This window comes from Podarcis raffonei, chromosome 15 (assembly GCF_027172205.1).
Source record: "Podarcis raffonei isolate rPodRaf1 chromosome 15, rPodRaf1.pri, whole genome shotgun sequence".
Taxonomy (NCBI): domain Eukaryota; kingdom Metazoa; phylum Chordata; class Lepidosauria; order Squamata; family Lacertidae; genus Podarcis; species Podarcis raffonei.
The window spans coordinates 11,696,780-11,720,231 of NC_070616.1; the positions used below are offsets into that span (position 1 = coordinate 11,696,780).

General features: G+C 46.6%; 1 protein-coding gene across 2 annotated transcripts in view; it reads right to left on the reverse strand.

The window, feature by feature from the left end:
• SPNS2 (SPNS lysolipid transporter 2, sphingosine-1-phosphate) overlaps positions 1–23,452 on the reverse strand; it is a 97,415-nt gene that overhangs the window by 38,565 nt on the left and 35,398 nt on the right. For both annotated transcript variants that reach the window (XR_008327759.1, XM_053366985.1), the window contains exons 2-3: positions 21,418–21,483; positions 6,739–6,875 (exon numbers count right to left, since the gene is read on the reverse strand). Coding sequence is in view for 1 of the 2 variants with exons in the window: in XM_053366985.1 (XP_053222960.1) it covers positions 6,739–6,875; positions 21,418–21,483 (203 nt within the window). In the remaining variant the exon portion in view is untranslated. The remainder of the gene's footprint in view (positions 1–6,738; positions 6,876–21,417; positions 21,484–23,452) is intronic.

The following is a 23,452-nucleotide window of genomic DNA, read 5'->3' on the forward strand; positions in this document are numbered from 1 at the left end:
TTAGAGTGTTGGACTAGGACCAAGGAGACCAGGGTTCGAATCCCCTCTTGGCTATGAATAATAATAATAATAAACTAAGCTGCTGTTATTTTCCATTTTCCCTTTAACTGCTTTAGGCTGTTTTCATTGCAGTATGTATATCACTCCAAGACACATTTTTGGAAAGTGGTTAAATTATTGTTGCTATTACCACTACCAGTAATACTAATACTAATAATATAAACCCTGATTGGCTTCATCGCAAGCCAGCAAAAGGAAAAAACTGTCTTAAAACACTGTACGAAAAGAGGAAAACTGCGAACAGGCTGTGAAGAAAAAGACAGCAGCTTTGAGGAGTTTGCAGAAAACACCCCCAGCACACCTAAACTCTTTGCCCGTCAAAATTTGGCTCAGCCCGGCAATGTACTCCTCCCCGGTATTCTTCTGCAATCTCTTTAAATGCATTAAAATCGAAATAGTATTTTTTGCAAAGGTTCGAGAACCCCCCTCCCCACGCTATCATTCCTCACCAACACCCCATTCCTGCATCCAAGGACGGCCAGCCATGCAAGTAATCCATACTTTAATAAGCCTAAATGTGTCCCCGCTCCTCTTGCTCTCCTCCTAAATTGCTTAAGAAAAGGAGAATTACGCTACTGTTCTCCAAGAGCTCCGCAGCCAGTGATAAAGCGATAATCTGCTGAAGTATGTCTAAAGCCCAGGGGCAAACTGCCTCGCCATCTCAAAAAGCACATGATCCTTAAATCCCGGGGTCAGAAAGCATTAGAAAATGCATGTGATGCGATCGGAGGCTGCGGGAAATCCCGGAGAGAGCTGCGAGGCCTCTGGGCTAGGCTTCCACATATCCAGATCCTGAGAAACGTTTACGTGGAACTGAAATTCTTGTGGTGTGTTGTTGTTTTTTAGAAACACACAGCTGGGACCAAAATATCCTAAGGCCTTGTAGAGGAGAAGCCCATAGCTCAGCACACAGAACATGTCATTGCCATGAAGGAGGGGGGGAAAGTTGCGGGTCCAATTCCTGAATTTTTGTATTAGATTAAACCAAGGGGAAGGGAAACGTTCGTCCTGGAAAGTCGATGGGGGTCGACTATTGATGGTGGACATCTGGTGGTGGTGGTGGAGACACCAGAGTCAAAAGGTGGCACTTGAAGCCGTGGTGTATGCAGCACTGCAGCCGAACCACTGTGGTACAGGATTAGGACCCGGGAGACAAGGGTTCAAATCCCTGCTCAGTCGTGAAGCTCACTTGTGTTGGTCCACTCAAAGGCTGTGTACACGTAACGTTTTATTCTAGAATCAGTGGAGATGGAGGAGTTGTTTTTTTTCTACGTACTCCATGCACAATCTAGATCTGTTGCATATATCTTCTGACCCAGAAAAGTGTTGTTGTTTTTTTAGGAAACTGGTTTCATTCTGAAAACAAAACTTTGCAGATTCATCCTTCGTTTCTCCACCTGCAAGCAGTTCTTGAGCACGAGAGGCCTCTCCCCTCCTGAGTTTTCCAGCAACTGATATTCAGAAGCATTGATGCCTCTGACAGGGGAGGCAACACACCATGCCCAGTAGCCATCGATAGCCCTCTCCATCATAAATTTGTTTCATCCTTTTTCACAGACCTCCAAACCGGTGGTCAACACTGCCTCCTGTGGGAGCCAGTTCCATAGTTTATGTTGCCTGAGTAAGTAAAGGTAAAGGTAAAGGGACCCCTGACCATTAAGTCCAGTCGTGGCCGACTCTGGGGTTGCGGCGCTCATCTCGCTTTATTGGCCAAGGGAGCCGGCGTACAGCTTCCGGGTCATGTGGCCAGCATGACTAAGCCGCTTCTGGCGAACCAGAGCAGTGCACGGAAATGCCGTTTACCTTCCTGCCAGAGCGGTACCTATTTATCTACTTGCACTTTGACGTGCTTTTGAACTGCTAGGTTGGCAGGAGCAGGGACCGAGCAACGGGAGCTCACCCTGTTGCGGGAATTCAAACTGCCGACCTTCTGATCGGCAAGTCCTATGCTCTGTGGTTTAACCCACAGTGCCACCAACGTCCCTGAGTAAGTGTGTCCTAAATCTTCACTGCACATCCCTGAGTTGTAGTGTTGTGGGGAAGGGAGATAAAACCTTCCTCTACCGCGTGCATAATTTTATATACCTCTAGCGTTCCCCCCACAGGCTCCCCAGTCCTGCTTTATTGAGGCATTTTTCTTCCTACCTCCCCCACAATTTTTTAAGATGCAGATTTAAATGGACGTTGCATGATTAATCGCTGAATATTTCTTTGAATTGGGTGGCTGCCTACTTTCCAAATTAACTTCCAGGAGGGTGTCAGGCCCACCTTATCCTGGCAGGTGTCCTGGACGAAGCGCCAGCTGATTATGGGTTTCCCTTTCGGGCTGCATGTGTTCCTGCCGTATAATTAGCTGTGCTTTTTATTGCTCCCTCTGCATAATAGATCACCGGTTTCACCTTCAAATCGGAATGCTAAACTCCCCTTGTATTGATTTGCAACTTGCCTTGAAAGTAGGAGCGGTGGGATAAAAATAACGCAGGTTAAAAATAAAAATGAACACCTGGTTTCATGGGACAAAAGGAGTGACAGTTGTACCCTTTGGGTTTGGGGGATGTGGGAGGCCCGAAATCACACTCATGGATAGCCAAAAAGCTCACTGTCTGCCTTGAAGGTGGTAGTAGTAGTAGCAGTAATTTGTATCCCACCCATCTGACTGGATTGCCCCAGCCACTCTGGTCAATGTTATTTTTCTTCCTGGCGTAAGTACTTCTGCAGCTTAGTGGTCAGCTGGCTGGCTGTCATCCTCAACAGGAGTCCTCCACTCTGCAACAATCTGTTGCAGGTACCACTTGGGCCATCCACATTGTGAGAATGAACTGGCAGTGAAGAGACACCAAAGGGCACGATAACTAAGCTTATTCCGGGAATTTCCAAGCCGGCTATCCATTCTCACACTGCACCTCACCTCCCAAATACGGGAAGCCCTTTGCTAGCTGCCAAAGTTATAAAAAGGGAGAGAGAAAGGGAGAGAGAGATGGAGAACAAAGTCTGTATTTTAACATGCCAACACAGGAACAGGATGCTGCAAACTGACCCTGTCAGATATCCTGTTAATTGCTTTCCCATTAATGGATTCAATGCTTCCCGATGACCGTTGCCGTGGCAGAGGAGAAAAACACAGAATAATAGAAATAAAATAATAAACGCAGTTGTGGGCACCGATGGCTGCAAAACAAGACAATTGGACAATTCCATGGAGTTCCTTGGGAAGAGCGATTGATTGTTGTTAAAGCAGTTTCTGGAGGAAACTGTAGCTCTGTGAGAGGAACAGGGGTCTCCTAGCAGCTCTCAGCACCCTTGACAAACTAATTCCCGGGATTCTTCCCTGATGAGTTCTCCAAGGGCAGTCTTGAGGAAGAGGAAGCTGATGGGCAGAACCAGCCCCTGAACTGGTTGTAAGGAAGGAGGCAGGAAGGTAGTGGCTGGCTGTGGCTGGTGGGGCAGTGCCCCATTCTCCCTAATGGACCAGCCTTCGTTAGGGGCAACAGAGAAGGGAGACAATGAGAAAGTGGGCGGCTTTGAGGCACTGACCAACTCCCAGATGCCAGAGTTTACATACTGGGCCTTGCCAGCTACGTTTTGAGGTGTCGATTGTAGGAGTGCCATTAGGTCGGTTAAAAGGTACACAAGGAAACACGATGAGGAACGAAATGTCCTCTTGTCTTTTGGAAATTGGTGGGAGGCAGGAGAAATGGACGAGGTCTAGAGCTGGCAGAGAAGGAGAGCCTTCGGCTGCTAAAGTTAAGCAACATGTAGCAGCTGGTAACTGGAGGGGGGGAATTTGTTTGGACAACGGTATTTGTCATGAGCACTGGAACACCAAAAAGCATGCCCCACTCTTCAACTGTGCAGGAAATGGAGAGCTTTATCATTCGATCATGACAGAACTGGTAACAAGCTCTCCCTGATATGTTGGAAGTAAAACGACAAGGCCTGCAATAAGCTACCTGAAGCAGCAGGCAGAAAGGCAACCTTTTCTTCCCTTGCTGATTCCTTCTTAACTACCTGCAGGTTGGTTTTCTCTCTCAGGCTTTACTTCCTTCCTGCTGCTTCTCCAATGAGTGTTAGACCTTCTTATTGTGGCTCCATGACAGCCACATGTGAGCTGGCACTCAGAATAGCCTTGTTTGCCAGGAATAATAAACCTTATGTTTCTATATTCTTTCCACCAGATTCCTACTTTGCAAGGGGTTGGACTAGATGACCCTTGGGGTCTCTTCCAGCTCTAGATTCTATGATTCTATCAGGCTATTTCTGTATGATAGGACACCTGCTAGAACAGCAATGGGGAGCTTTGCATGCAGGCTTCCAAGTCCTCTCAATCTGGCCCATGGGACTCCCCTAGGCCACACCCACCCACCCCAGGCCACACTGCAACGTTTTGTTGCAGATCCCACTTGTGCATCCTAAACCAGTTTAAAACTCTAGTGTAAACACACCCTGCAGGGTTGATATTCCATTTGGCTTCCCATCAATTAAAAAAACCCCACTCCTTGTGACTCTGAGGTGACTAGCCAAGCAAAGTATGATGGCGGCTCCAAAGGCTTTTAGAAATACTCGCCTTTTTGTCACACCGCAGTCGGCAGCTGAGGAGCCCAGACATGCACCCACTGACATAATTAAATGTGTATTTTTATCCCCAAGGTATCTAAACTTGAAATGAAGGGTTTGGGGGGTGGGGTTTTGTTTTGTTTTGTTGTTGAGGCAGGCACAGACACGTTTCACCTCAAGATAGCACGCTTGCGGTAACCTACAACATGTGGCAAAACACCACTTTCTGACGTGAGGTTCAAAAAGGAAAAAAGGAGAAGTTACCGCATGATGGCCAACCACTAAGTGGAAAGTGTGAGGGGAAAGGTGGGGTCCTTTGTCTCCGAGGCACACCCAGCCACCCCTGGAAGTGACCGCGGCTGTGAGGCCCTGCCGGCCACAAGGCCGGGGACTGTCATAAGTGAAGTGGACAAGGTCAAAATGAACTGCCTGGCCAGCAAACTGAGAGGAAGGTTGCCCTTTTGTGATAAGAATTTTAAGGTCTTAGATATGTAATAAATGTTCATAAATGTACCAAGCAAACACATACATAAATATAAAAACCACATGTCTGAAAACCCCACAGAAAAAAGTCCTGAACAAATTGACCTCAATTATTTCTCTGCAAGGTGAAAGCGGGAAACCTTCCCATTGTCTTTTTCCTTCACAAATCCTGTCTTAAGGGCACATTTAAGATATGAATAGGGTGTGAGCCTGTGACTTGGCTCTGGAACTAAGTATTTATCATTACAGAAGACTGGCTAGGCTCCCCAGGCAATCCAATCAAGTGACCATTAAACAGGTAACCTGTCAGATGAGATAAACAAGTCACTCAGATTTCTGCTGTAGACCGCCTTTTCTTTGATGTAGTATGATGTATCTGGGGGGGTGGTCTTAGAGCTCCAGGGCAGGGAATTTAAAATGTCTATATAAGGCCTTGCAAGCCATTGTTCTGGGTTCCTCCTCCCTCCTGCGTGTGGTGAGTGAGGACCCTGTTGCAATAGATCAATAAAGATCAGGCTTACTAGCTGCTTTGCTTCTCAATATTCTCTAGTTGGCCTCTGTTATTTTCTCCTACCAATAGGGAACCTACGTAAGGACTCTATATGGGCTCTTGGATACCCCATAAGGGAAAAGGGCAGATTTTGTTTACAACACTTTACACCGGGTGCTAGCAACCAAACAAGACTTGTCAAAGCAGATACCTGACCCATTTTACTGAAAGGAAAACTGAGAGGGCGAGAGGAGGAAGGGGGATGAGGTCACAAGGCAAAGCCCGTGGCAGAGGCAGGAATCCCTTTTGGAGATGTAAACAGTCCTGGGAAATGGACCAGCGCGGCCAGCCGGCCTGCAACATCTGCCCCCTCCCTGCGAGGTGACAACCAGCATTCAATTATTAGAAACGGCACACCCCGTGGGATCACGTGGGTGGCTGCTCACCATCTGGGTGTGACAGGATGAGGGTGATCCCAGGAATGCAGATGGACCAAGAAGACGAGTGGAGTGTGGGATGGTTGGCTGGCTCCCTCCTTTTGGAGGGAAATGGCCCAGCACGACTTTGATTGATCTCGCCAGGAATACATTAATTAGCCCTCTTCAACAGCAGGTTGCAAAACAGGAGCATTTCTGTTCCCAGCTGCGGAGGACTGTGGCGTCACAGAGCTGGCAACGGAAAGCAGCAATGTCTCCGGCACAAACAACCCCTTCCTACTCCTGGGTCCAGAAACAGGTGTGTGACTTGGGAGGTTGCTGGAGGATGCTATATTTAGCCTCCCAAAATTAGGCAAGAGCAGCGCCCGGCACGCCAAACCCCAAATTGCATCTGACGAGCTTGGAGCTCAAAGGGCAAAACAGAGGCGACAAAGAGGCAACGGCGAGGTTGTTTCGGGGCAAATCTTCCCTGTGCAGTGGGGTTTTGTCACACGCTAGGGAGGGGAAGGTCTGTCCAATTCAGTTGACAAAAGTTTCTGCTGGTATTTGTCTATGTCACTGCATACGATTAATAAATAGACTTTTGCCTCTCTCTTTTTAAGCTAGCAAAGCTTCCACGTGGAAGCTTAGAAGCAAAGCTGCGATACTTAGTTGATCAACACAGCCCAGAATCGGCTGCAGAGCAACCACTGCTTCCTTTGCACATGATTTTACCTGCTCAGTGATGAAGGAGCTGGAAAAGGTGATGGCCGACCAGAAGAAAATGCCGCAGCTGAGAATAATTTTCCTGTTGAAACGGTCACCCAGGTAGCCGAATATTGGGGCTGCTACCATGAAGCTGCAGATGAAAACTGTAGGAGGAGAGAGAAGCAAAGAGATGGTTTGAAGAAGAAGCATTTCCCATACTTGAGCAGGTGCTAACTTATGCTGCCCCAAAACCAAACACCAGTCATCTCTCCTACTCATGGGTGAATTGCCTGGCATGCAATTCCTCACCTACAGCATCCTTTGCCGACCTGATGCCCTCCGTATTTTGGGGACCACAACTCCCATTAGAGCTGGCAGGAGGTGTAGACCAATGACTGGGCTGAGAGCTTTAAAAGCAACTCCAGAAAGCTTTTTGCAATGGAGGATTTGGATAAAGAGGAATAAAACTATGACAGCACCAACAGTTGCCAAAAGATCTGCTTTATTTTATAGGGGTGAGATAATTTGCTCAATGACAAGGGGTGTCAGAAGACATCGTTTCCCGACCTAGCCAATATTCATTGCATGTTGTAGCTTTGTTTCTGTTCTGCTGCAGTTCTTCTTCCGTCAAAAACCACATGATTAAATAATAGAATCAATTGAATAAGTATTAAATTGTAATAACACAACAAGATGGAAGAAGTAAAATATTGAGATCACACATGGGTGAAGGGGAGTGGGGGGTATATGGGAATCTATAATATCATAATATAATTTGTTAATTGCATTGTATTTACATATAGCAAAGGGAAGCCAAGAGCAATTAGATATATTTTAATTTTGGTAATCTATGTAATAGGCTTATGTTCGAAAATGAATATGGATTTTGAATTTGATGTTTGTAATTTTTTTTGGTTTTGAAATAAAAATTAAAAAACACACAAACCACATGATTAGTCTCAAAGTCAATTATGCAAGTTGCGTAATGGGTTACACATGTTGCGTTGTTTGGACATTATCCCACTCCATTCCTTTCGATGCAAAGGAAACTCAATGCAAATGGGGGAGGGGAAACATAATCGTGTATCACAGAATCATAGAGTTGGAAGGACCCTGAGGATCATCTACCCCAAGGCTCTGCAATGCAGGAATATACAGATGTCCCATATGTGGATCAAACTTGCAACCTTGGCATCATCAGCACCACCCTCTAACCGACTGAGCTATCCAGGCCGTTTGCAAACTGAAAGCAATAACAGGAAATACCAATTGTATTTACTAGATTGATCTCTGTTGCAGACATGAAAAGAATAGGATAGCATCTGCAAATCCCCCTGCCTCCGTTTCTGTTCTCATCAGAAGTATACAACATCCCTACCTGAGATACCTTTTTCAGAGTTGAGTATCTCCTGCTAGCACACACTGGAAAATTCCCTGCAAGATCTAGTAACCAACAGCATAGAATCCTGCTCTTGGGCGTTTCTTCTTTAGCCAACTCCATAAATACATAATGGAAGCTGGGCTGGTTCAGATCAAGGTTCCCTCTAGCCCAGCATCTTGTTCCCCAAAATGCCCCTCTAGCCCAGCATCTTGTTCCCCAAAATGCCCAACTACATGCTTCCAGTTACCCCACTGGTACTGAATGAGAACAGATTTCCCTTGCTGTCCAACCCCTCCTACAAAGGGCATCCAAAAGAGCAAGTTAATTAAGCTGGGTGTTGCAGTATGGAGTGTTCCTGCTCAGGGTTTCAGCCAGCCAGTCAGCAGTGCCCAGCTACACAGTGCTCCATTCCGTTCCCTCCCCCCCACCAGCTCCCCCACTCCACCCCAGTCAGTGTTGCTTGTACAGCTGCTGTACTGGTTTTTTTGGGGGGTGGGGTATATCTACAAACCTCAAGTCTGCTGCTAACCCTGAGTTAGGCTGCTAACCCTGCTGGCGATGTTCTGCCTCCACTGTCAGAGGCAATATACTTCTGAATACCAGTTGCTGGAAACTGCAGGAAGGGAGAGTGGCTATCCCAGATAACCGACATAAGCTTGCAACCAAATTAATAAGAGTCGTCACCCAATTAATGACATCTTAGGCAATTAATTTCATGGCCCTGATTAAATCTGCATTACCTTGCATATGAGAAAATCCAACCGCCTGCAAAGGAAGGAGGAGCCCATTTTGCTCACTTATGCAGAGCAGCCTCAATTATATTAGAAAACCTGTTCCCATGGGATATAGGAAGCTGCCTCCTACAAAGTCAGACCACAGGTCTCCAGAGTTTCAGGCAACAGGCATTTCGAGCCCTATCTAGAGACATCAGAGGCTGGAACTGGGACCGCCTGCTTGCAAAGAAGATGCTCTAACCACTAGGCTGTGCTACATAGGCATTGCTAAGTTGCCACTAGGGAGGGAGGGACCCGTCACTTTCAAGTTTCCCCAATTCCCCACATTCCTGCAGCAATTTGTAAAAAAAACACAAAACCCACCAACAACTTCTCTTGAAAAATCCTCACGAAAATTATTCCACATTTTATGGCGAATTTCTCCCAATAGACACGTTTTTCTATGCAGTTTTAACTAATGTAACTAACATTTTCTTGCCAGCTACTTCTCCAAATGGCATGCATCTTTGTATACTTTTTAATCGATTTATTCAATTTTAGGCACACTTTTACCTAATGAATGCATTTTTATAAGCGCTGGTTGGAGAACTGCATGCAAAATTTGGATAAGCGTGAATGTCAAAGGACAGCTGTGTTTTGGTTCTCATGCTGTTTCAGAAAGTGCAAACGTGACATGACTCGTTTTAAAACGCAAACCGAATTAAATTCCTCCCCGATCCCTAATTGTTATTTGCAATTTGTTCCACATACTTGTGTTAAAAGTAAGTTAGATGTGCTCCACAATTTACCAGAGGTTCTTTAGTCCATCAGAATGTGAACTAGATTGAAATCTCAAACATGGGTTTCCGGTCATGTCACGAGTCAATGGCGGTCGCTCCCTGCAGCTCCTCCGTGGATTGCGAGGAGGTTCAGGCAGAGGAAAGCCAGGATTTATGGGGCACAAATCCTGGCAACGCTCCCCAGTGGGGTCTGGGGAGCTCACTGCATCCTGATGTGCCGCTCAAGCCTGTGTCTGCCAAGTTGAAAGGCAGAGCGGGTGCGACCTGGGAGTGTGTCCCTGCCATGGAACAGCCTCTGCCTCCGGCATGATTTATGGCTGGTTCCTCCATAATTTGGACAATTGGCATTAATCAAGAGGCACTCCTGGACCTACATATGCTAATGGGCTGCAATCAGTCAGCTGCCGAAAGGACTGGGCTTGGCTCTTTGAAGGTGTTTGAATGTTTTCTTTGAAGCTTAAGAATCCTGACAATAGCCAGGAAAGGAAGGGGGAGAACAAGGTGTTTTTTGCTTTCTTGTGGTTTCCAAATGGTCTCTTTTTTTCATTGTCCTCCCTGCATAATGAAAGAGTCGTGTAGCCACTGCTACAGTGGTACCTCGGGTTAAGTACTTAATTCATTCTGGAGGTCTGTCTTTAACCTGAAACTGTTCTTAACCTGAAGCACCACTTTAGCTAATGGGGCCTCCCGCTGCTGCCGCGCCGCCGGAGCATGATTTCTGCTCTTATCCTGAAGCAAAGTTCTTAACCTGAAGCACTATTTCTGGGTTAGCGGAATCTGTAATCTGAAGCGTATGTAACCCGAGGTACCACTGTATGTTACTCTGTTTGTTAAATCAAAAGCCCCCCCCCCTTTTCAAAGTAAGCTCGACAAGGAATTTAACAAGGTTTTACTATATGCCATCCCCCCTCGACCGAGGATGAATGGACTTTATTTAAAATTATTCCTGGACTGCTGTTGGAGAAATGCAGGGGGGGGGGAGAGAATGAACTGCTGCTGAACAGATGTGGTAAAAAGGCTGAATTTGAGGGAAAGATCTTGCTTTTAACTGTGTGCTGAGGAAGAACTCCAGAGTGGAATTTTAATGGCGGAGTTTGGATATGCATTCTGTGAGTTATTTGTGGCTGCAGCTCCTACACTACTCTGTAAACAGTGGAAGGAATGGAATTTGACCTTGTACCATTCCAGATAAACACTGCAAAGAACTGAACAATGTTCCAATATACCCGGTCTGGAACAACAATGTATATGAAGGATTACACACGTGAAACGGATTATTTATTTATAAGATGTAACAGAGGTGCTGCTTGTAAGGTAGAAAAAGCAGCCAGCTAGAAGAGTGGTTAAACAGCAAGTGAAGGATGTCAGCTGGACTCTAAATAAGACATGATGAGGCTATGAGAGAAAATGATAGTGGTCATGTTTGGAACAGGAGCGGGAAAGCTGATTTTAAGAAATTGTATTAAATTAAATTAATTTGGTTTGATTTGTAATAATTTGGAAAAATAATAAAAATAATAATTTGGAAATGAAATCTCAAACATGCTTACAGTCCTATCAAACACAGTGAAAATGACTTCCAAGTAAGCACACATAGGACTGTGCTGATAATCAATGAGATGAACTGGTAAACCTATAGTGGAATCCTATAGACACACACTAAGAAATAAGTCTCACTGATCTGCACAGACTTTGACTTACTCCCAAAGTAAGTGAGTGTAGGATTGCAACCATTAGTGTCACAGCCTTACAAAATCACTGTCTTGGATTTTTTTTGCGATGGAAGTTGGGAGTGTTATTAAACGCACGACAGGAAACAATCTTCCATGCACACACTTAATTATTACTCTAAGATGTTGGAGAAGCTGTTAATAATTCGAATAAAAATGAACAGCAAACTAACTTGCTCATCAGGAAACAGCAACCCATCAGGAAATGTGAGATCTGAGCAGCATTCAGTTCTGCATACATTTTCTCCCATTACAAATAATTTGTTGGCTAAAAGCAGATGTCACCCTGCGTTGTGCAATGCGCCTTGCTAATATTTTCCATTTTCCCTCCTTGTATTAGCAAGTTACATTTAAAAGCCAACAATTAGAAGACTGATGCTGATGTGCAACATGACCGGAGAGGGGAAGAGATGCATAGAGGCGGACAAAGGAATAAATTCATTGCCAAGAACAAAGAGATGACAGAGCCCAGATGGCACAATAACGAGGCCAAGCCTGTCACAGCTATACATTTACAGGAGCCTCGAATTACGTGAGACATCCAAACACTGATTGACTTGTAAACAAATTCAGAAAACGACTCTTAGCCTATCAGACAGATTGCTTGCCAGGGAGTCTTGTTAGGCACAAATCAATTCCTGTGACGTGTTTGCATCTGATGGATGGGGCTTCCGAGCTCCGGCGACAGGTCTTTGTCCACCTAGCTTACCCTCCAGAACAACTGAATGCAGGTGAGCGCATACCAAGGATAGTTGACAGGCAGACACTGGGCCAAAACCCAGGGATGGGGAACCTCTAGCAACGCAGGTGTGGTTGAAGGACAACTCCTGGCCATTGGCCATGTTGGTTCAGGGGATGCTGGGGTTGCAGACCTGCCCGACAACATCTGAAGAACCCTCTGATGTAGAGGAAGGAATAGATGCAGGACGCAGGAGACAGAAGTAGGTAAGAAAGCCCATCTGAAGGGGCGGGCAGGCCTTGGACCTGGTGCTCCCACAAGGCTGGGTTGAAAGGGACCTCGGCAAAGTGGGATCTGGTGGAACCCCATGTGGTTTCTGGAGGTCTTTCAACGATGGCACCGGCAGCTCCAGACAGTGGCCATTTCCACAATGCCCAAGAACAGTGGTTCTCAATCTGTGGGTCCCCAAATGTTGTTGGATTACAACTCCCATCATCCCTGACCACTGGTCATAGTGACTAGGAATGATGGGAGTTGTAGTCCAACAACATCTGGGGACCCACAGGTTGAGAAACACTGCTAGAAGTTGAACCATCTTCCATGGTGTCATGGAAAACCAAGATGTTGGCCACCTGGAGCCTGATGGAGTGGAGGGTTTGGTGTCTGATCTTAAAGGATGCTTGGGGGAGGCACCACAGGGGGGGTCCTGCGAGGGTACAGACCCCTCCCCCAGCAGCCCCCAGAGGCCTGCCTCCATTGAAGTTGCTAACTGGGAAGACATAGCTGTTTACGGAGGATACACCACGAGCATATGGGGAACCTCCAGCCCACAAAGGGAGCTACAGTTTCCAGAATGGTTCAACAATCAATCCCTCTTCATGGGGGACTTTGAGACTTCTAAGTTCTGGGAGGGGAAAAGAGCTCTCCTGACAAATCTCAGCACCTTAAACAAACTACGTTTCACAGGATTGTGTGTTGGGGGGTGGGGGTACCCTTGACTGTTCAAAGCAGCATCACAGCACTTTAAAGGCATGGCGTGAGGGGTGGTCTTGGTTTGGGCAGCCATTTTGTAGACCAGGAAGGAGGAGCAGAAAAGGACCGCTTTCAGAGGCGAGCCACACCAGAGCCATTTAAAATGGCGCTGGTTAAGCTACCAAGTCCCAGTCCGCAGACACCACTGAGGGCGTTCTGGCAAATGCTAAACTGCCGGCTGAAAGGGGAAAGTAAACACGAAGAAACAGAGCATACGAGCTTCTATCCCGTTTCTTTGAAAACTAATAAAATTAAAAATATTTTTTTAAAAAGAAAAGATTTTTTTTTTAAAAAAAGGAGATAAACATGCTTTTTCAGCGAAAGAACAGAAATTAGCTTTCCGTAATGCCGCTGAACGAAAACTAATGTCAGTTTCTGCATGGCATGGATGCTGAGCATTTATGGCAGATAGCGCTTCTGCATCGCACCCCGTGTTTCATTCTACGAATCTATAAATTCATTAAAATGTTGTTTTTGGTGGGAGTGGGGGAAACAAGAGGCGAAAAAAGGAACAGAACATACGCCCTTTCCATTTAAGTTCCTTCCTAAGGGAGGCGGATTTGGGGTGATATTTTGGAACTACAACACACACACACAGGAAAAATGCATTTGTTTTGCTATAATTATGCTAAAAAAAAAACCAAAATCAGAGGAAAGGCTGAATTAACGAGACAGGATGGGCAGTTCAGTATCTATTTCTGCCTTCAGTTGCCTGACCCACCCCGATACAGGTGGGCCGTTGTTTCTCTCAAATATGTCCCAGTTCTTTTTTGGTATGTGGTTGGATTCTTCGCTCTATCTCTCTCTCTCTCTCAATTATGTGAAGAGGGAAAAAGCAGTTCATCCTCTCCGGCTCCATAGCTTCCTTCACGCACTGCTACCCATGAGTGTCCTGCTCAGTTATTCCGACTCGGGAGAAGCCATTCAACCGACAACTTGGCTCTCTGACAGGAAATGTGAGGTGCTGCTGATTTTCTTGATTTGAAGAAATAAAATAAAATAAAACCAACACAGGGGATAAGCAGGACGCACAAATTTGATTTATTTTCAAATACAAAACCTGGGTGCTGTAGGAGATTAATATCATTAAACGTGCTGTGGTGTTTTGAAAGTTCCTCCGCAATGTCAGAATAAGGAGATTAACCGAGGGAAACCGAAAGCCCTCAAATGGGCTTTGGATTTCAAGATATCCCCCTCACAACCAGAGACGCAGGAGAAATTTGGTTCAGTATGGATTTACTTGCTTAAAATTCACCCTTCCTGGAAAAATAACGAGACACAACCATCGTTCGAAGTGTGCGTTTCTCAGAGGTTAGGGCTGCAGTTCCCTAGCCAAATGAAAATGGATGTATTTGCGGAAATAACTTGTGAAATGCACTGTGCTAGGGGAGAGTCCTTCAAAAATGTGGAAATCGGGCAAAATTTGCATTCCCTGTCAGAGGCAGCAATGTTTCTGAATATCAGTTGCTTGAAAACTCAGGAGGGGAGAGGCCTTATGCCCAGGTCCTGCTTGCAGGGCAGGATAATGCAAAAATCAATCTACAATAAACTTTTGTTTTCAGAATGAAACCAGTTTCTCAAGAAGAGCTTTTCGGGGTCAGAAGATATGCAACCGATCTAGTTTGTGCGTGGTGTACGTAGAAAAAACAAATACTCGGTCTCCACTGATTCTAGGACAAAATGTTGTGTGTACACAGTCTGTGAGTGGCCCAAGGCTACCAAGTGAGCTTCACAGCTGAGCAGGGATTTGAACCCACGTCCTGGCCCAACACTCTAACCATCATGCTACCCTGCTCTCCGCTTCCACCCCAAGCACTTCCAATTTAAAAGGGATCAGCGTTAGCTAGGCTGGGAAGAGACTCTCTGCTTGGGGCACGGTTTCCCAAACTTGGGTCTCCAGCTGTTTTTGGTCTACAGATCCCGTCACCCCTGATCACTGGTCCTACTAGCTGGGGACGATGGGTTTTGTAGTCCAAAAACAGCTGGTAGTCACTATCCTCCATTAATTTGTCTAATTCTCACTGCCCTGGGTTATTCAGAGCATGCCAATGCCCCCCTCTTTTATTTCTCAGCGGTTTCCATTTGGCTCCATTTTGACCGGCTCTCCCCACCCAAGTCTGGCACCAGAAGGAGAGATGCCCCAGTTTTCCAGTCAAGTTAAGTAGGGAGAATTGGCTGCATGCCACAACGTTTAGGTCGTGTTGTGCCACACATGAGATTATGCTGTTTGCTGATTCTTCTATTCCCCCCCCCCCATGAAAGTTCATGCGGCAACAACAAAAATTTCTGCATTCAGCAACCCGGGGTTCCCAAGGTCTTTTAAAAAAATAAAAGGAGAAGAACAAAGTCTGCTAATTACCTTTAAGGAACAAGAAAGAAGCATGCAAATTAATATCTTTAGCCAGAAACACCGGCCTGTATAGGACAGATAAGGCAGCTGAGAATCACATGTGAAGGGCTTCTGTTGGACACACCCACCCAATGTTAAGATCCCCCCCCCCATTTAACAGTAATATGGGCTTCCATGTCTCTCGCTCATGGCAAGGAGCATACACACCAACTTCTGGAGCCGAGGCAGTTTTGGGGACCCAAATGTTTTTTTTGAGGGGGCTGTACCCTCTCAATGTTCAGGTGGCATTTGGCTCCACCCCCTGGCTCCTTGTGATGTCACACGCGTGACGTCAGGCTGTCGCATTGGGCCCCCTCAAACAACTTGTGAAGATGACGCTTCTGGCAAGGAGGCAGTTGAGCGGGTCCCGGAAGCCTGAAGCCATCAGCTTGAACTGCAGAACTGGGCTAGAGGCTGCAGTTATATAGGGCCAGGAGGGATCTTATTGGCTCCTCAGGTCACCTGAGCTGCTGGGCCTGAAAGCTGCAGTGCCTTTTCTGGCCACACGGAGAGGTGGCACTGTAGTGGCAAAATAGCCCAGGGGCATGAAACCATCAAATGATGTCACACGTTTGGCCCCTGTGGTCCCTGTCGCCCTTGCCCCTAGTTTGAGCTTCTCCCATCCCAACACACCTCTTCCTTCGTTGCAAAACTCCGCAGGAACAGCTATTCAAAGGCCCAAAACCTTCAACTTCAAATTTTTAGAAGCCATAATCATGCTCACATTTCTAAGCCCCAGCCTTGACCGCAGCTGAAAACAGAACTATAGATGGAAATGGAGAATGAAGACAAATTTGCAGAGGAGGCGAGCAATTACCTTGAACTGTTTATATACCATTCTTTCCCTTGCTTGGTTTTGTTTTTAGGTTTTGTCTTGTTTATGCTATGTTTGATTTGCTCCTTTCTATCCTTTTATAGAGAGGATTCAGTCAACCCCTAGTAGCGCATATTTAGAAATCTACGGGGCAGAGAAATTTGTCGCCTTCTAGCCGTTCTGGGGCTCCAGCTCTCGTCAGCTCCGGCCGGTATGGCCAAGGGTCAGGGATGATGGGAACTGGAGTCCACTAACGCTCAGAGAGCACCCAATCCCTTTCCATTTGCTCCAACCATGGGGTGCCTTGCTGAGAACTATTCTGCCTTTAATAGGGCATCACAATCAGGAACAGCCTGAGACACTTCGTGGTCTGAGGCAAAGAATAAACTGACACACACCCCCCCACACACACTTGAAGGCAACTGATAATTAAATTTTAGTTCAGCACTGCTGATGGGGCCACAGAGAAGGCCAAGTGGGTGCCAGTCCATTAGGAAAACTGGGGCACCAAGCTCAGCCTAATCCTTCGCTAGTCCTCACCTGCCTGCCTCCTTGCTTAACAAGCACAGCAAGGGGGTGGCACTGACTGTTGACACCTTCTTTCTTCTCCTCTCCAGCCTTAGTGTTGCCCACATGGAGAAGGATGGAGACAAAACAAGGCCTAGCTGCCCCTGCCTATCATTTGCCTCTGGCTTCACCCCCAGTTGGCCTCCCTTCCTTCTGACTTATCAGTCGCAATAAGCACCGGCCACCACTGGCAGCACACAGATCTCTCCTCCAGGGCCACCACCCAAGGGTGGATCAACTATGAAACTAATAAAGCTTAAGCTTCAGGGCCCCCAGAAGCAACTTTAGTCCACACTGCTTTAGAAAAAATGGGTCTAGTAGACCCGATTTCATCATTCTGTGATGCATCATGCTTGTATAGAACATTTCCCTAATTTCCATCCCCCTGCATAACTCTAAAACTATAGGTAAAGGTAAAGGGACCCCTGACCATTAGGTCCAGTCGTGACCGACTCTGGGGTTGCGGCGCTCATCTCCCTTTATTGGTCAAGGGAGCTGGCGTACAGCTTCCGGGTCATGTGGCCAGCATGACTAAGCCGCTTCTGGAGAACCAGAGCAGCGCGCGGAAACACTGTTTACCTTCCCGCCGGAGCGGTACCTATTTATCTACTTGCACCTTGACATGCTTTCGAACTGCTAGGTTGGCAGGAGCTCAAAAACTATAAGGCATGGGAAATTTTCACTCACTTTATTGACTTTGGCATGTGTGGTAATGCAGGACAGCAATTTTAATCAAAATCTGAAATGCAGTCGTTAAAAAAATGCAGCCATCTGTTGTGGAGCAACCCCACTGAAGATGATAACAGTGGTTACCCAGACCTCATTGTTGTTTGTGAAGGGGCCCCCATAACAGTTCAAGCTTCAGCCCCCCCCAAATGTAGATCCAGTACTGCCACCACTCTTTGCATCTGCCGCCCGAGGCAAGTGCCTTACTCTGCCTAATAGTAGAGCCAGCGCTGCTGACAAAGAAAGGGGCCAACAGTCAACCTGGTTGGGCAGCGGTGCTCCCTAACCCTGAAAAGGCATGGGAGATGGGCTGTGGTTTCTCAGCACAAAGGTAAAATGGTATCCCGTCTGCCCTGTGGCTTCTAGGCAAGCCAGAGAAATTGAACCATGGGTTATTCCAATGGAAAGGGGAAGCAAGTCACACCACCAGCTTCCTAAAACCAGATCAAAAAACCACACCAGTGGCTTGGGAAAGCATTGTTGCTTTGATGTCGCTCTCGTGTAAAAATCCAGACCTTTCCCCCCCAAATGCACATTTGAACATGCACCGGCAGAGCAAAGTAGGCAAGAGCTGAAATGTCACCATTCTCCGCTCCACGCAGGGAAGGTGTGCGTATCGGTTAAAATGCAGACGCAGAGCTGAAAGCCATGCCTGCCTTTTACTTCTTTCCTGTGCCAAGGTTAATTCAAATCCCTGAAAACATCTGAAGACGCACAGCAAAATGAGGCTGGCAGTAGCCTCTGCCGATCCTCATTCTTTAAGAGTCAGAGAGACATTTGTCAAATTATATTGGAATTCAAGAAGGGGGGGAGTGTACTTGCAGAGGGAAGTCGCTCAAGGAATGCTAAATTAACCAGCCTTGGTTTACAGTCCTTGCTCATCGCTGGGCTTTGTGTTTCTGTATTTGGCTCTTGGGCTTTATGCAAACTTCTCTCTTCAGGGTCACCACCAACAACATAAGAACATAAGATGAGCCTGCTGGATGAAGCCAATGGCCCATGTAGTCTAGCATCCTGTTCCCACAGTGGCCAACTTTAGCCTATCCAAGTTTCTGCCACTAAGTCTAACGGTTGCTTTTGCTCAGACAGTAAATATACCAAAAGCCACAAATTGGTGCAAACCAAGGTTTAGTGTTACATCCAAACCAAGAAGCTCTGGTTTGGGGACATTGCTCCACCCTGCTGAGGATACTCAGGATATGGGGTGAGGATGCGCAAATCGGTGATTCACATGCACATTTTTACCACATTGTGGTTTGGGATCCAGACTTCATTTAGTGAAAACCATGGTTTGGTGCGACACCTGAACCAACTGTAAATACCATCTTCCTGGCTCTACAGGAACAAACTACTAATTTTGGTACTCTGGGGTGGGAGAGCAGAGGGAGGACAGAAATACAGTCGGGTTCTAGGTTTTATATGAATAATATCCACCGTACAGCAAGGAGCGGAATGAATTAATAAGGTCCCTGATGCACACACGCCTACGCTGCGTTGGATGCAACCAAGTGATGCGGCTTCTTTCTAGCCGGGCTTGGAAAAAGCCAAGGCCGTCTGTCTGCAATATGTGCCGCGTGCAGCAGCTTCACCAAACGCCGCCTTTACAAAAGAGCACCATCTGGCCACGTGTTTTACGAGCCAGGATTGGCTGGCAGAAGATTCAGACAGCTCTGCAGCCGGGGTGGAGAACCCGTTTGGCTCCAGATCTACTTTGGAAGGTGGGCGGGACAACAGACCGGTCGATCACGTGGTGCCATCACGATGTGCCGTGACTGGCAGGTGGGTCATCCAACCCACCTGCGAAAATCCCTTGCGTGGACTTAGGGACGCACGAGAATAGGGCCTGCGTTTTGCAAGTGTTTAGGGGAGGACAGGCTAACCACTCAACTGGAACCGAACTCTCTAAGCTGCAGAAGAAAAAACAAAATGGGGCAGAGATTCTACCTGAGCTGGAGCAGCCAGCACCCCTCCAGATGTTGGACTACAACTCCCACCAGCTCCATCCAGTGGGGCACATCTGGAGGGCATGCAGTTGGCAATGGTTGAGCTAGAATCTCAGGGCTTGGCCTTGGTATTTTGAACTCCTTCTCCTTCCAGTAATGGTTAGTAGCCATTGACAGGCTGATCCTCCATGAATTGGCCCAACCCTCTTTAGAAGCCCTCCAAGTTGCTGGCTATCACTGCCTCATGTGGACTTGAGTTCCATAGTTTAACTAGGCACTGTGTGAAGGACTTTTTTTATCTCTCCTGAACCTTCCAACATTCAGCTTCATTGGAAGTCTACAAGTTCTCGTGTTAGAGAGAAGGTTTTTCAGTCTACTTTCTTCACGTCATGCATAATTTTGTAAGCTTCTACTGTGTCATCTCTTGCCTTTTCTCTAAATTCAAAATTCCCAAATGCTGCAACCATTTGATGTACAGCATCAAAACTGTCTTGTTTCGTGACCCGTCTTAGAACCCTCCTGTGATGGGCTAAATGCGCCGAAACCCTATCAAAGCACCCACCCCCTAATTTTATAAACTGGTTGGGGATTATTGGGGTTGCAGTCCTACAGTGTTGGAGAACCCAAGATTGAATCATTCATTTATTAAATTTATTAGCCACTCTTTTTTCTGTGGCAACTCAAAGCGGCTTACAAAAAAAAACCACAACACCCACATACATTAAAACTAGGGGGGAAATGCCTTAAAGCATCCCACACATTCTAATACGCCACAGATAGTTAAAAGCCAAAGACCTGGTTAAAAAAGGAATGTTTTTGCCTGGCACCTGAAGATATGTAACGACGGTGCTCTCCCTGGGGAGAGCATTCCCACCAACGGGAAACCACCAGTGAAAAGCCATCAGGATGATCTGCTTATGGTAATAAAGTGGTAAAGTAAAGGGTAAAGGGACCCCTGACCATTAGGTCCAGTCGTGACCGACTCTGGGGTTGTGGCACTCATCTCCCTTTATTGGCCAAGGGAGCTTCCGGGTACAGCTTCCGGGTCATGTGGCCAGCATGACTAAGCCGCTTCTGGTGAACCAAAGCAGCACACGGAAACGCCGTTTACCTTCCCGCCGGAGCGGTACCTATTTATCTACTTGCACTTTGACGTGCTTTGGAACTGCTAGGTTGGCAGGAGCAGGGACCGAACAACGGGAGCTCACCCCGTCGCGGGGATTCGAACCGCCGACCTTCTGATCGGCAAGTCCTAGACTCTGTGTTTTAACCCACAGTGCCACCAGTGTCCCTTAATACAGTGGTACCTCGGGTTAAATACTTAATTCGTTCCGGAGGTCCGTTCTTAATCTGAAACTGTTCTTAACCTGAAGCACCACTTTAGCTAATGGGGCCTCCTTCTGCTGCTGCGCCGCCAGAGCACAATTTCTGTTCTCATCCTGAAGCAAAGTTCTTAACCCAAGGTACTATTTCTGGGTTAGCGGAGTCTGCAACCTGAAGCGTCTGTAACCTGAAGCGTATGTAACTCGAGGTACCACTGTGAAGTGATGGCGATTATTATGACTGTCATCTGTTTCCTAAGGCTCAGCACTGCCTTAGGCTCAGTTCAGCTCCCCAAAGCTACACAAAACAGGAGACGTTGTCTGTTTTACCTGGGATACCGAGATGCTCTTTGGCAATGGGAAAAAAAAGATGCTACAAGCATCTGTGTCATTCCTCACACCCATCACCTGCCTTGCTCTGCTTTGCATGGACGCTGAAGGCCAAGCTGCAGCTGAGCTGAGTCAAAGCAGGGCGAAGGATGTAAAAACAGGCGTTTGCCAGCCAGCTGCGATTTAAAACCAAGCCAGCGCTCACTCGCAAGGGCACTGCGACCTTGGATTAAGAAGCCGCACAGAAGAGGAGGGAAAACACGCTCAACAGTTCTCTTACCTGTCTGCAGCAAGCCGGCTCCGCTGTCCTTGACTCCGAAATGTTGCTGAATGTCTAGCAAAACACCTGCAGGGCAGAGAATAACATCGGATGAATGAAGTTGGATTCTGAATACCTGTGAAAAGCAGCAATCCTCAAGGCATGTTCAAGAGAACCTGCTGTCCCCATTTACTAAAGACAGGCCTGATTATTATTTTTTTAGAAGGGGGTGGCATCATCAAATACCAGCTTCCCATTTTCAAACGTTAGCACTGTTGTTTTTTAAAAGTAAAATTATAAATCAACACAGTAAGCTGCAGCTAAACAGTCATTTCCTCAGACTAGATATAAGATTGAGGGAGTTGGAACTGCAGGACCTCTTCATTCACTTTGCTGGAAGATCAGGAATAAATACCATATTTTCCGGCGTATAAGACGACTGGGCTTATAAGACGACCCCCCAACTTTCCCAGGTAAAATATAGAGTTTGGGATATACTCGCCGTATAAGACTACCCCTCTTCCAACGCACACCAAATAAAAATTTAAAAAACCAGTCTCCAGTCCGGCTCAGAAATCTGCTCCACTTCCCAGTGGCCGGGGGCTTCTGGGGCCAATTTTCAAGCGTATTTCTGCTTCATTTAGAGAGATTGGTATCCTCTGATTTAATTTGCTGTCGTTTTATCCTTTGGTGGGGAGACGACCTCCGACTTTTGAGAAGATTTTCCTGGGTTAAAAAGTAGTCTTATACGCCAGAAAATACAGTATTTCCATTCCAGCTAGTTAGTAGGAGAGACAGTGTGGTGTAATGGTTAGAGTGCCAGACTAGGACCTGGGAGACCAGGGTTCAAATACCCCCCCACTTGCCCATGAAGCTCACTGGGTGGTCTTGGACCAGTCACTGCCTCTCAGACTAACCTACCTCAAAGGGTTGTTGTGTGGATAAAATGGGAGGGAATGTAAACCATTTCCAGCCTAGCAAAGAGGCAAGACACCTACCAAAGGACAAACGGCCACAAAGTATACAAGGTCTAGCTTAAATGCAGCACATTTGCAATTACATTAATCAGATTAACCAACATAAGTGTCAGTTGATTAATCAGTCGGGGCCCAACAAAGTTGATTGACAAGTTCCGAAAGGGCAAAAAGGAGGAACTTATTTCACAAGAAATCCAAGGCTCTTTTATCAGAAGTGCCTAGTAACACCTAGGCTTAGCTGCCAGCTTCAACATCTTTTTTATTCTTAGTGCTCTCAGATTTCGGGTCGTGTCCCCCCCCCCCGAAAAAGTGTTCTTTGCTACTGCTTTTAGAAAACGAGCTTTAGTTGCACTTTTGCTATTAAATGGTTTTATCGTTGTGCCGTTGGTTATGCCGCTCTGCAAACTTTTAGCAGGAGAGCAGGATATTATGCTGATTCTTTATTGCTGTTGACGGGAGTTGTAGCCCCAAACACCTGGAGAGCACCAGGTTGGCAAAGTCTGGCTTTAGGCATGCTTTTTTAAAAATAAAGAAGAGAAAGAAGAAGAAGAAGAAAAACCTTACTCCTCCATGCAATGCTTAAATCAGCCTTTGCTACCACGGGAGGGATCCGCACCACATTGTCCCAATTCCAGCGTGAATACTCGGGAAAGTAATCTCCCGGGTCAGCCAAGATCTGCCGTGCTAATTGGAGCCAATTTCCTATTTCACACACAAGCCCATGTGGGACGTCCACTGGGCCCTGAGAGTGTTTTTCTACAGTTTCGGAAGAATTAAATTGGAGAGGCAGCCGGGGAGACCACATTGATGATGTAAGGGGCACCCGAGGGAAGGAGAGCCTCCTTTCTTCCATGCATGACTTTCTGCCCTGAAACCTCCTTTGGGGGGAGTTGCTGCAATTGCCAGGTTTCCTCGATTGCATTTCAACAGGCCCCTTTCTCCCTTCGTCTCCTCCAAACTCTCTCTCACCCCTTAAATGCCCGCAAGTCCTTTTTTCAAGGAGGTGCACTGACAAACTGCCACATATCCCAGGGTGGTGAGGGATCTGTAAACCGAGTCCCCACAAGGAACAATTAGGT